General features: G+C 41.7%; 2 protein-coding genes and 1 non-coding gene across 3 annotated transcripts; 1 reads left to right on the top strand and 2 right to left on the bottom strand.

The window, feature by feature from the left end:
- Nucleotides 1-6,424: 6,424 nt before the first annotated feature.
- On the top strand, nucleotides 6,425-6,496 carry BDB00DRAFT_t10. Its single transcript has one exon. It is a non-coding gene; the product is annotated as a tRNA-Cys (tRNA).
- A 3,763-nt stretch (nucleotides 6,497-10,259) lies between these two features.
- On the bottom strand, nucleotides 10,260-11,234 carry BDB00DRAFT_801138 (SCP2 sterol-binding domain-containing protein). The gene is made up of 4 exons (XM_053121834.1): nucleotides 11,056-11,234; nucleotides 10,921-10,979; nucleotides 10,672-10,846; nucleotides 10,260-10,555 (listed from the first exon to the last, which is right to left on the bottom strand). Exons 1-4 carry the CDS (start codon nucleotides 11,102-11,104, stop codon nucleotides 10,449-10,451), a joined length of 390 nt encoding a protein of 129 aa, XP_052984364.1. The 5' UTR covers nucleotides 11,105-11,234; the 3' UTR covers nucleotides 10,260-10,448.
- A 367-nt stretch (nucleotides 11,235-11,601) lies between these two features.
- On the bottom strand, nucleotides 11,602-13,128 carry BDB00DRAFT_755558 (homoserine O-acetyltransferase; the record flags this gene model as incomplete). The annotated part of the gene is made up of 3 exons (XM_053118841.1): nucleotides 11,602-12,359; nucleotides 12,421-12,809; nucleotides 12,893-13,128. The coding sequence occupies 3 exons, from the start codon at nucleotides 13,126-13,128 to the stop codon at nucleotides 11,602-11,604; spliced, it is 1,383 nt and encodes a 460-aa protein (XP_052984363.1).
- Nucleotides 13,129-13,676: the final 548 nt, after the last annotated feature.

Below are 13,676 nucleotides of genomic sequence, written 5' to 3'. Positions count from 1 at the left end.
AAAAATCGGTCATCGAAGCGATTGAGTATAATGACGGCTCGTATATCTTTTCCTCGCATTATATTCACACAGTATGGAGACCCAATTGACGACTGCACTCGTGATCTTGATTACACGCCATCACCTATCCATACGGCTTCATCATTTACGACAACAGTAACTTCGCAAATAGATGGGACACGCTGGTGATACGTATCGACCATCCTTAAAATCTTACAGTCGCCCAAGAAACCTATTTACTTACCATTTCGCTACCAGTTACAGACCTGGCTGTACATAGTGGGTTGTCGAACCTTGTTCCTGCAAAATCATTCAAGCACTTTGCTCATAACGGACCTTAAGGCATTAGGGTAAGCTATAGTAAACTAAGCCACGGTCCCTGGAATCCGAACGATACGTTGACAAGGGCTGTCGAGCATGTCGCTCTTTGAGTTTCGTTCCACATCCGATCAACGTTACCAAAACGACGACAAGCACAAGTAGTTTAGCAAACTTTGTGCCCCGTGTCATTGAACGTCAGCAATATGGCGGGTTTAACACGGAAAGAAGCTCACGCTATCATCCATGGAATGAAGGAACTATACGGCATCAAAGATCTCTACACATCTCTTGCAAGTTCGAAATTAAATGTAGAAACCAACACACCATTGCACCAAGTGAGCTTTTTTCTTGCTGGCATCGATGCGCAATATGACAGCCATACCCCAGCAACTGTAAGCCCCTTAAGAAGAATAAAAAAGTATGCTGGCCATTTTCAATGAGATGAGCGCCTCTATAATTAACCACAAGAAAAAAAATTGCTTTATATCAGAAACGCGCATATGATTGATTATTGGGACATCATGACGATCACCAATTTGAAAATACGAAAACAGCTTAACCGTTCCAAATATGAACCAGATGCGTACTTGGTGCGGCGTTTATTAGTGTGAGCTACATATAATTCTACAATCCTGCTTTGAACCCTGCGCTATATTCAATAAAAGCAGGAGTAAAGTGTATAAATACACTTAAAAAATCCTAAACTGTGTGTGGTAATCCACACTACTCTGATGTCGATCCGGACAACTCAACGCACTCCGCCGTCTTTGTAGCTATTATGTTACAGTAGAGAGATCATCACACATGATGGAACCTATCAAGATCATGAACAATCAGCACCATTGAATAACTAGCACCAAACAATGTATTTACCATGCTCTATTCTCGTATCCACATATGTGAGTTGTTAGAGATGTCACCTGTCAAAGAGCATGGGGCAACTCCAACATAGACGAAGGTGACACTACATCAAGGAACACATTGATCAAGGCAAGATAGCCGCTTACGCTCCGAAGACAACATCCATCATCATGGCATTCACAACTCTACCTTCCTCATCTTGGAAAAATCCAATATCCGGCGTGTCCGCGTTGGCTCATTTAACGGAAGTCTAGACAACAGCATCTCAAACAATACATAAATGTTTATGAGCTTACTCCTCAAAACATCCTGAATTGACTCTTGCTGTATTTCATATTGTCCATTATTTTCGCTTTGATTCGATCTGTTTCTTTTTAACTATCAACAACCCATCACATTTATCACACTGTGCAGGCACTGGTAAAATACAAGATTAGTATATATTTGAAAAGCATTTTTCTTGCGTTTCTACATCTAATGTGAGACCACAAATGATAAGGAGTTGTAATCAGTTGAAAATGTATTCTTATGAGGGACCGATGACCCTCACCTTTTGGGATATTGCGCTGCTTTGAGAACTTGAATTAGAATCTCCAAGCGGATAACACAAGCTTAAAAAACCAACGAGAAAAAGAGCATGGTCAGTGCGGCTGGGGAAAGAGAGGTACAATAGAGGGAGTTCAAGGATCTTAATGTATGTGTAACGTGGTAATAAGTAAAAGAGAGAAAGATACTGAATGGTGGGGGGAGAGTGAGAAACGAAGGGTAGGATACCAGGAATTTGTAAAAGAAAAAGGTGTGTGTGGTATGTATGTGAAGACACTATGTGCCTTCTTCGGTATTGGTGGCTGTGGCTGCGGTAGGGGGAGTTGCGACTACCGCTATACGGACTATTGTGAGAGCTTCTTCGGCTGGTAGCTCAATCACATCAAGTCTCTTTCCGAATGACTTTAGATAGTCAGCTTCCCGTATAAAATAAAGCAAGGCAGACCATGCCTTTTTCCAACGACCGGTGTGAATCTTGGCTTCAGATTGGGGCAATGACTTGATGATATGACCCACAATGTGCACATCATCGGCCAATTCGTATTTCACCAAACGCGTATTTGGCTCTTGAAGCTGTGGTCGGATAAACGTACAGCTGGTGTAATTGTCGCTGAACTGTAGTATCGCCACAGCGACAGCTGGGTTCTGCAAATGATGGCAGCCAGAACATGCGCCTTCCGACAAATCAATGTCGATCGTACCAAACACGGGAAAGGATCGAATCGGGGAGATTATCCGAGTGGACCAAAGGAACTCGGAGTCGTACGCTTTTTTAACCGCTTGGCAAACAGGGTCCGTCGTCGTTGCGTTTCTTTCATATTTTCAATTTTTTTTACTGACTGTGTAGTGGGGTGAGCTGAGACAAACTACGCTAATTGTGATCTGTGTGCACGCGACACAATATTGGTAATTCTACACAAGCAGCAATGTCGACATTGGCAACTGGTAAAGCCTGGCAGCAAACATGTGTTGTAGAGTAAGCAGTTGGAGACGCATAGACGGCAGGTTAGACAAAACCATTTCTACAATCGTAGGTAATTGGCGCGTCGGGGTGTTGTTCATTGCCAACTTGACACAGCTTTTATGCGTCGTGTTTATTTGTGTATTCAATGCTACGTAATGATGGCGATGACCTAATTCTCGCACGGGCCGCACAAAAGTACGATATTCCTACAGGGTCGGCCGTAACCCCATCGCTTACTGGTGGACGCGCATCCCCGTAAGATATTCATGCTGGCGTGGGCCTTTTGCTGGCGCTGCTTAAAGAGCGTGGGTGAATGGTGTGCTAAAATATTTTAGAGTGATGATGTAGGAGAGCGGAAAGCTGTATAGCGCGTAGAAGCGTTGTGCTGGCGCATTTGCTTTCAACTCGGTTAATCTTGCATTGATTAAGTCTAGGCCTTGCGGTGGTGGGGGTAGTGGTCCAACGACTGTACAGTTGGCTGGATGCCGTTGGTACCCTAGCTCGCCGGAGTGATCCTCTGCAGCCTTGAGAATATCACCATGTTTTCTGGCGCTCCCAGTACGGCTATATTATCAGCATACAGCACGGATGATATTATCGTGAATTCGAGGTCAAGATGGTTTGGATCGGCACATCCACTGATAGCCGAAGTGTAGTGAATTTTTTGAGCGGATGCCTCAGTATGACCTTGCAGCGGAGGTGTATGGGCGATCAATGGACGAGTCAGCACGGGATTAGCGTGCCGTAGCCGTTTTGGTAATGGGCTGATAAGCACAGTATACAAGAGAGGGCTCAACATCGACCCTTATAGCACACCACGACGGGGAAAATTAAACCGCGAATGGTGGTTCTTGAGGACATCGACCAGCCGTGTCTGTGATGTCGAGGAATCGGTTTTTAGGTAAGCGGAAGCGAGATATTTGTGAGAGTCTTAAATGGTTAAATTCTGATATGAGAGATAGAGGGGTCCCAAATAGTTTTCTTATTAGCTTTTAATATAGGACTTTTTCAAGAATATTTGACCTGGTACTCAAAAACATTTTATACGCAACTCCTTAGGAATGGTTACAAGCCTAAGTTTGGCCTAAAATCTCTTGCTGTTATCCCTTTGTGTTTCTTTAATGGCACAAACATCACTGCCCATCTTCTCAGCGTTCGTACCAGTCTTTAGTTCATGATGCGATCTGTATCATTGTTTTGTTTGATAGGCGGTTCATTTGCCTGGGTCCAATGTTGCTATTTTCGCACAGTGTGGAGATGGTGTCGGTAGCGATTCGTTCTTCCTACGTTAAAGTACCAGTGGCTCTTTTTACTTTATCTTCTTCACAATATCAACCATTCCCGGCACCTGCTGTTTACTTTTTCTTCGGGGTCTTGTTGCTGAAACCCTGTAAACCTTGTCTGTGCGCGTTGTGGCCTGACAGGTGCACATACCTTCCAAATCAAGCGGCGATACTGTCGGGACATGCCCTGCATGATACCAGTGAAACATATTTCGTAGGGCAACCAATACACGCAGATCACATACGCCTTCTTCTTGACATCTCTTCCCAGCTAGGGATCGCAATCTAACCCGCGGGTCGGATTGGCCCGTGATCTCAGGGTTACCAGTTGACAGGTTGGGTTGGTACTTATCTGACCCGTGGGCCAACCCGTCTAACCCTTGCCCCGACCCGTTGACCCATCGTAACCTGTGTATATATATAGTATATATGAGGTACTGGTATTTAACTACTAGTCAATCTTTTTGTTGAAAACCATCATTATATCGAAAGTATGGTTGTTCAATATGTCTGATATAGATATAGATATAGATATAGATATAGATATAGATATAGATATAGATATAGATATAGATATAGATATAGATTTAGATATAGATATAGATATAGATATAGATATAGATATAGATATAGATATATTATAATGTACATATCTCTTTTTATTGTAGGATTATATTTTATATGTAAGAGCTTAAGATAAGTCAACTATAAGCAATATATATATATATAGGAGTAAAGAGGTAACAATAGTACAATGAAGATGGATAATAGAGGGCGGCAGTAAGAGACGAGATTTGATAAAAGACTGAAAAGGAATTGAGAAAAGAAAAATGAAGGAAGAAGGAAGAAGTGATAAGCAAAGGGAAAAGGAAAACAATTAGTAGGGGCATATAGGGAAGTCGATTTTCAACCACACTTTAACCATTATGCTTTCTTAAAAGCATGTGAGCCCAAGCAAGTTCTTATGATGGCACAAAACCCTTTGTCTTTAAGTTTAATCACACAGAATATAGATATTACTAGTACTGCTAGGAATTTGTGTGCCATTATCTTGGAGAGCTGTTTATATATATATGGAGTCTTGCACTTCCAGTGCTCAATTTCAGATTATTGACACTTCCTTCATCACTACATCAAAATCACTCTTGACCTGTTATCCTGAGTTTGACCCATCGGGTTGAATAGGTTAGGTCGGGTCAGTGTTTTCTTAACCTGACCCATCTAGTTGCAACCCCTACTGCTAGGGATGCTCTAAGTAAGAAAGTAAATATTCATTATTTAATTAATAAAACTAAGAGCCCACTTCAACTATTTATCAAAATATATAAAGATTCTATCATATCTCTTCTATTACTACTACTACTACTACTCCTAGTCCTGCCTCGCCCATCCTGCCTGCCTCCTACCTCCTCCTGCCTCCTCCTCTGATCTAGATCCTCCTCAAACATTTTTTTAGCTGCTATAATTATTTATAGTAAATTGATAAACTGACACGTGTAGTGTTTGGAAAAGGACAAAAGGTAGTATATAAAAAGGGAAAAGGTAGAAAGGGTTCAGAAGAATAGGGTTGATATACAGTAAAATACAAATAGACAGAATTCAGAAAATAAAAAGGAATCAGGGGTATGATGAACGCGAAATACAAATACACAGAAACACGATTACAATAACAGCAAGTTCCACTTCCGGTGTCAATTTGTCAATCCACGAATATATATCTGAAAACGCTTAATCTTTATTTTATCATGGGGCTAAACCCCTTTTATACACCTTGTCAACTGGGCGTGCTCAGCTGAGAACGACGCCAGGCACAGAGGAAAACGATCTCTATTGGGTAGTTTGGATGGAGTAGAAGACGGAAAAATAGGGAAATGGATATAGCAATGTCTATACGATGGATGGAAACATAAGAGAGGGAGTACGACAGAGAATAAGAGGGGCCATGAAATTACAGGGTCATGGTAACAAGGTGAGGGTAACGAGGGAAAAGGACAATGGAGAATAATATAAACTGCACAGGGCAGGTAGCATGAATACGTGAGAGAGTATTATATAGAAAATAAGGACGGATAGAAATATAAGGGATGGGTCCCGTTAAATGAAGCATAAAGAAGAAATAATATTCAGTGCCTATTGCCGGCACGATTTAGAGTTGAAGGAACGTAAAATGACGCGAGAGGAAATGACAGAATTATTTACAGAAAAAGAGCTAAGGGAAATAAGAAAAATAAAGGGAACTGACAGAATGGGAAAAAGAAGTATGATAATCCTAAGATGGGGGGTGCGAGAAGAATTGTGGGGAGTTGGGGGGGAAACCTATGGATCGGATGACCATCGCCAGCAGAAAGATCCGCCACCGAAATCGCGCATGATTGGTTGAAGCCAGAATTCGTTCGTCGGAAATAAATAAGGCTGAAAAGCCTTACACCCTTTGTGTCAAAACAACAAGGGAGTTGTAACTCAGTGGCAGAGTGGAGGATTGCAGATCCTCTGGTCACGTGTTCGAATCACGTCAGCTCCTAAAAAAGCATCTTCTCAAAATGAGAAGATGAACCTTTTAATTTTTGTCAATGATATTTTCTTTTCTATAAAATATCGGTTTTATATGATTTCTTCGTAGAGATCCTGCTGTCCAGTTTTTGTTTCAATACTATTTTTTAACTACAGTAGTCGATTACACTGACAGTAGCAGAAGCAACAAGATACTGCTGGAGAAGACCGAAAATGATACATATTGTTGCATCGTCTCTTCTTTCTAAAGTTGACAAATTTTTATGTATACAGTGCTGCAAACTGCTGTCCTTTCAAACATATGTTGGTGGTATAGTACGTGGATTTACGATACTACTACATTAGAGGATATACCAATTGCTCACTGTTGTTGAGGTTTTTAATAGGATTAAAGACATAAATTACAGAGGCACTTTGCGCAAGTGATGTATGAATATAAAAAAAAGAGAATGTGTGAAAGAGCTGTAGAGATGTAGGGGACATATTTATGAGTATAGAATTACTACACGCGACTCAAAAATTTTGTCTTTTTAGTAGAGACCCCATTTTCGCCACCGCCGTCGTGCAGTATGTATAGTCTTTTGCCAGGAACACACATAAAATCCACCTCCATTATTATGTATTGTATTTAAGCTATACTTCTTGGAGCTTTCAGCCAGGACTTACTAAAACGACGATTACTTTTGTACTGAGAGAAATACATCTAAAACTCAGGATTGGGTGAACAAAAATTTAAAAGATGAAGTAACCGATTGTCGCAAGAAAGAATACCATGTGGAAAGAAAGCGATAAGCGAATGAGGGTAAAAAATCAAAAAAAAATAAAAAACTGCCCTCGTCGAACAAGATATCAGAATGAAATGTAAAGAAAGAGGAAAATAGCCGTAGAATACTATTCATCGCTGTCACTATTTCTTTCGCCCACAGATAAAATGCCATCCCGAAAACTATACTGTTACTTTGGACTTGTAATGCCCTAGCATAGGATACATTGGAGTCTTGCTGAATAGGACGGCTGCTACTTCGAGTACAAAACTTGTTTAGCGAAGTGGATTGCCTGCATTGGTTGCGAGCGCTGAACAGTAAGTTGGCCTGTGACTGGAAGCTAGGGAGCCAAGACATTCAAGATAATAATCACCTCCTTGCTTTGGCTTTTTGATAGCCACTAGCCAGTAGCCACTTTATAATATGGTGTGAAGTATGAACCCATGAAAATATCCATCGTGATAACACATATAAAATCAAAATTGTGCTGTTGCTCCTGTGGCTGTTGTTTGACAGTCCCGCTACTGTTCCTGCCGCCGTCATGAATGGCGGATTTCTGTAACGACTTCATTGCACAACATATCAACTTCATTTTGTATTTCAATCCCTCAGAACAATCAGCTCACATTCCTTATGAAAAAGAAGAAGCACTCGGAAAATACCATTTCCTCGTTATTGTGGCTCTATACTACTATATGATCGATGAGCGTACGTTCGTTATAGACAATTTTACAGCAATTCTCTACAAAATGCAGTTGTCCAGAACGACAAATCATGTACTCTCTCTTACTTTTGTATCAATGCTTTTTTCTAACATTACTATCAAACAACATTCAACTTTATGTAGCCTATTTCGTCAATCACGAATCAATCAGAAAAGGAGCTTCGAGAGCTACAATACACTCGACTGCCATTAGTTCTCTCTATTCATTACTCTGTATATAATCAACACGACAGCTGCTATCTTTCGTAGCATTATTCATAAGTACTGTTCAATACGTATATATTCAATGCGTTCTGTACTCCCAACGGTTCATAGACGTATCATGTGCTAAGAGCCTTTCTCGCCTTCGCATCTTGGGATTGAGACCCCCCGCTTCGCTTCGTGTCAATCCCTGCGAGCGTCGTCTCAGAGAGTCGCAGAGGCTTATTGTTGTGATGAAAACTAGTCAAATCAGTAATTGTCAATACGTATTTCTATCAGTCGCATGCTGAGGTTATTAGATCTATAAAAACGCTTATATAATTCTGCAGTGGTTCCACGTAACTTTTTCTGCACCATATTTCATTTAAATTTTGATACAGCACCGTTGGAACAATGAGCAATGATGGTGTTTTCAATTTGGCTCATGCAAGCAGCAGATAGCCCTACAAACTAGATTGAGTCACTGTGGTGTAATAGTCAATACAGGGCTGCATGCTATACTCATTGTATCAATCTTACTTTTACCTATTGTGGTCTCTGTTCTATCGCTTATGACATTACAGTTGAATATGCCATCTGGTCTCCAAACTCTTCGTTTTCCAATTTAAACAATAGCTGTGGCTCTTTGGCCTTTGAAGAAGAGTAGTTATGTAGTATAGAATATCGTATCTATACAGATGAGCTAAAATGGCATGGCCATTGCTTCGAAGCAATAATCTGTAGATTCTTTTGATAATTTATGGCTCAACTGTGCTATTCAGGAGGATATCATATAGTAGGTAAGATGTATCGGTACCCGTGAGACCTACAATTCTTCTTATGTCTTTACTGTCAAGATATAATGTGTCTCTATCGAAACTTATACATCATATCTCCAAGCGAAATACATCATCAAAGAAACGAGATTCTTATGCAAACGTGAGAGCATATTAGTAGCTTAACTGCAGGCACTAAAAACAAGACGAATATGTAAGTGTATTGACATGTCGAAAGAGCTGCGAGCTAGAACAGTGAGGGCATCTTACAATGCCCTATCATTAATTAGTATCCGAAAGAAGGAAGTATATATTAAGCGTTTAAAAAGATTGCTTGAAAAGCTTGATGCAATATCTCATGTTGATCGCCCTTAAGCCCTAACACGTATGCTACGAGGAACGTTAGGATAATGCACTTAGTTTATAGCTCGGAAAAAAAGTTTTCGGATACCGTAGCTGATGCGAGTATCCTTTATTCCTTGTTGCTCATAACCTTTCTTTAAAGGTAGTACAACAGGTATGATACCTGCAGAGAAGCCAATTCCCGAGGAAGGAAAGTAGGCACTAACATGCAATTGACCCATTGTGTGCCTTTTAAAAACACTACCGCGCTCTGTAATGCATACAACTTTTTTATCGATTATGCCGTTCGTGCAAAGAGTGACAAAAGAAACAGTTATTGTTGTCGCGAGGAAAGCACCGTCGACAGCGATACTCAAAAAGGAAGAATTTTTAATTGTTGATTTTTGAAAGTTGTCAGATTTTTTGCAGCATGTTTGGTCATCGATTCAATGCATCTCACATCACTCTTCACTACTACCAAGTCTAATTTTCGGATCAGATGTACCCATTATAGTCAAGCTTAAAGAACAAAGGAGAATGAATATGTATGCTTGTAGATTTGATATAGGTATAAGTTCCGACAACGTCAAAGGCAGCATGTATTATACAGTCTATGGCATATGATGAAATGGCAATAATTTTATCCGTGCATGATGGAGCTTCTCAAAACTTTTTATTTTATGTGTACTTTTTGATAAACATCACGTTAGAGTGGCAAAGCACCAGACAGCAGACATATTCCTATGCAGTGCACTTTTCAAACCATCCGCCCCTTAATTAAACAGAAGTCCTAGACGTATAAGGTGCTAAGGACAGCAATCCTTAGAAACACGATACAAAAAAGGTTGCGCCTGTGACAAATCCCAAACGATACTGGTATCATGGTGAGCAGTAGGCTACCATGATAAGGTGATTACTTCAAGACAAGCGAACACAATAAAATCTAATGGAATGTGTACGTTAACAAAGATGACAAGAAACGTCAGATTTGAAACAAAAAATGGGTATTTATTTTAATTTTCATCGAATACGACCATATCATCTCAGAGTTGCAGCTAACTACCATGTCCCAGCATCAAATGGCCACTACCTTGTAGCTACAATGAACGTCTTTCCTTCCCGGTCTATCCTAGCCAAATGAAAAAGTAATCTCAAATTTCGCCTTCTTTATTTAATTTACAGTTTAGCAGCAGGCTTGATGGACTTGAAGACGTTGTCGAGTTTCATGGCGAGCATGATTTGGCCCTTGACCTTGAGCTTGCCACTCATGTAAGCCTTTTGGCCTGTAAGCGCACAAAGAAAAGAACGGAGAGAAGTCCCGTGATTAATGATCGTTTCTTACACCGCCCCACATTTCGTGTGCCCCGCAAATTGCCTTTTTTGTGATAAAAATGCTTACCGTTCAACTTGCCAGTGGCAAGGTCAACAAAGTCCTGATCCTTCAAGGACAAGATAGCGTCGGCCTTAACGGCACCCTTACCACGGGAAACCTTGCCCTCCTTCTTAGCATCGATAGTGAAAATCTCTTCCTTGCCCTCAGAATTTTTGATGACGAACTGGAAGACGCCATTGACCTGTAACAGTTGTACGGAGTTAGCCAAAAGACATGTATAAGACCAATGTGGACTCGGTTTTCCTTTCTTGTTACCTGCTTGATGAGCTTGGCCTTCTCATCGGCGCCCATGGACTCGAAGACTTTGGCGAGCTCTACACGTAAGAGAATCACCAGGCGTATGGATGAGTATACTAGCTCAGAAGGGACAAAGAATGATGCGTTTCTTACCAGCAATGAGCTCAGAGGAAGCAAAACCGGGGACGACGATATCGGACATGATGAAATTTGTTATGTGTGGGGCTGGTTGGTAAAGTAAGAGAGAAACAAAAGAAGAAAGGAGAAGGGCGCACCGACTTGGTCGTATTTAAGTATTTCTTGTACTTTCACGTGTTTTAAACGCCTATTTGAATCACATGTGAAATGCTGAATAGCGTTATTCATATTGATTTGGCCATGCTGTGAGAAAGTGAGAAGATTCCCATAGCAACCCTCACCACTAATCACTATTCTTCCACACTAAGAGATCACGGAGCGCTGCAGTAGTCCATGGTTGCACCTGCATGACGCATGTTTTTTCCCTTCTTTTTGGTTTATACCCCACACCTGCACTTTTTGCATTGAAAAAAAAGATGACACACACAGCAACTTGAAGTAACGATAATAACGTGTATATAATTCTCTATCATAACAAAGTAATAGGAGCAAGGATGGCTATAGTACAATACCAAAAAAAAAATAGGCACTAGGGTTTCAAGGCCCAATTTCTACAGTCGTCTACCATTGGGTAATGTCTTCCGCTTCGCCGAACAAGCTTGCCTTGGTTGCCTTTAGAATTTCCTGTCGTTCTGCCTCTTCTTCACTGACCATGGATGTTTCATAGATATCCGGCGCAACGCGTTGGATGAATGCCAGCAGATGTCGATTGAGCTGGTCAAACTCGAGCAAGAACCCATCGTGGCCATCCGGGGACTGGATGGTGACCATTTCCGCATTCGGTATCGTCTCGGCAAGCTCGTACTGTTCCGAGATGGTGAAAAGGCCGTCGGACTCAATACCAATGACGAGCGCGGGCTGTTCAATCGATTGCAGGATCTGTTCGTAGTCGCCACGGTCTCGCGACACATCGTGCGAGTCCATCTTTCTTGTCAGAGCAATATAACAGTTGGCATCGAAACGGCCAATGAACTTTTCACCTTGGTAGCGCAGATAAGACTGTGCTGAAAAGACGCGTGCGGTGGGCATGGGTGGATCGTTGATGGTGGTGTGTTGTGCGCGCTCAGCGTTGCTGTCGATAGACGAGCGAGGAGATGACGTTGATGTGCCGGCATTCTTATGTCCGTCGTTGTGGATAAACAAATTAGCCTCGCGAGGTGAGTTGGGGCGCTTGGGAGGAGCCATGCGGTTCGTATCGGCAGCTTTGCGGCCAAATCGAGACTCGAACGAGTTGCGTGATCTGTAAGTAAGCAAGGCCGACATGCGAGCAGCAGATAAACCAACGTTCGGAGGCTTGTCATCGGGATAGTAGCCGTCGTCTACAGTTCTGTGTTTAGCTCTTGCCTCCTCTCTTGTTCTGAACTATATATCCATGCTTACCATAGCTCGGATCACTATAGATCGATTGGCGCTGTGCTTCACCCCAGCTGATACCCCACGCTGAATGCCGTCCAGAAGTAGCAATTGGCACAATTGTTTTTACGTAATCCTTGCCCATAAGCGACCATTCCAACACTTGCATTCCACCCATAGATCCTCCCACACATATCGCAATCTGTTTCACGCCGAGCTGATCCAATATTAAACGGTGCAACTTGACGTCGTCTCGCACACTCACGAGCGGGAATTCAGGACCATAGCGCTCGCCTGTCTCTGGATTGATCGTCAATGGTGAGGCCGATCCGTACGGCGAACCAAGTACATTGCAGCAGACGATGAAGAATTTGGTCGGATCAAAGGCTCGTCGTGGTCCCATCAGGGCACCCCACCTATATCATTTTTTAACCACCTTGTTAAGTTTTCTTCACTTTTTCCTTGTGGCCACAGAAAGGAAACTTTAAATTTTTGTTACCAGTCTTCAACATCGGTACTGCCTGTTAAAGCGTGACAAATAACCATGCAGTTGTTGCCTCGCTCATTGAGTTTGCCGAATGATTTCCAAGCTACTGGGACGTTATGAAGTTTGACACCTGATTCCAAAGTGAATTCCGGAACAATAGATATATTCTGCTCGGCAATAAGGTTGACAAGCTTATTCTGTGCGAGTGCCGGAGGAAGACCCTCAGCAGTAGCATACGTTTTGTACATGTCCAGTAAGAGTGGGTGTGTCAAATATAGCTTGGTCGTCAAGATCAGTCAACACAAATGGTCTCTATGAGTCACTAAGAAAGAAACTGGTCAGCTTTCCGTCTTTCTCTAATCTCTCCACAGTCTATTTTCGGTAATTGATGAAAGCCAATAGGCGTTTTGCAAGATTGCGTTTGCTTATGTAAAATTACACCCAGCCGCTTTGAGATCTACCGATCTACCAATGATATCAGTTATGTTAAAATTATGGACTTGTTTAATGCAATCTGCTGCACTGGGGTTTCTTTATTCAACCAAAAAAAATACGTCATAACAAGATAACAGGAATATGTGGAAGTTTAATTAAAGGGATAAAGAAAAGTTAGTAACTCTCTCCATAAAATAAATTGTCAAAAAGAAAGGAAAGAGTCACATACTTCACCCCAACATGTACAGAGGTTGGCCTCTTCATCCTCAGAGGCCTATGACTTCTTCTTCACTCTCGAAGTCGTCGTCCAGTTGGTCGTCCAGTTCTTCTTCCTGGTCAGCGTTGTCGATGGGCGCCAGCT

The sequence above is a fragment of the Zychaea mexicana genome, assembly GCF_025766255.1.
Source record: "Zychaea mexicana strain RSA 1403 chromosome Unknown BDB00scaffold_6, whole genome shotgun sequence".
Classification (NCBI taxonomy): domain Eukaryota; kingdom Fungi; phylum Mucoromycota; class Mucoromycetes; order Mucorales; family Lichtheimiaceae; genus Zychaea; species Zychaea mexicana.
This window is presented reverse-complemented; position numbering and strand designations above follow the sequence as displayed.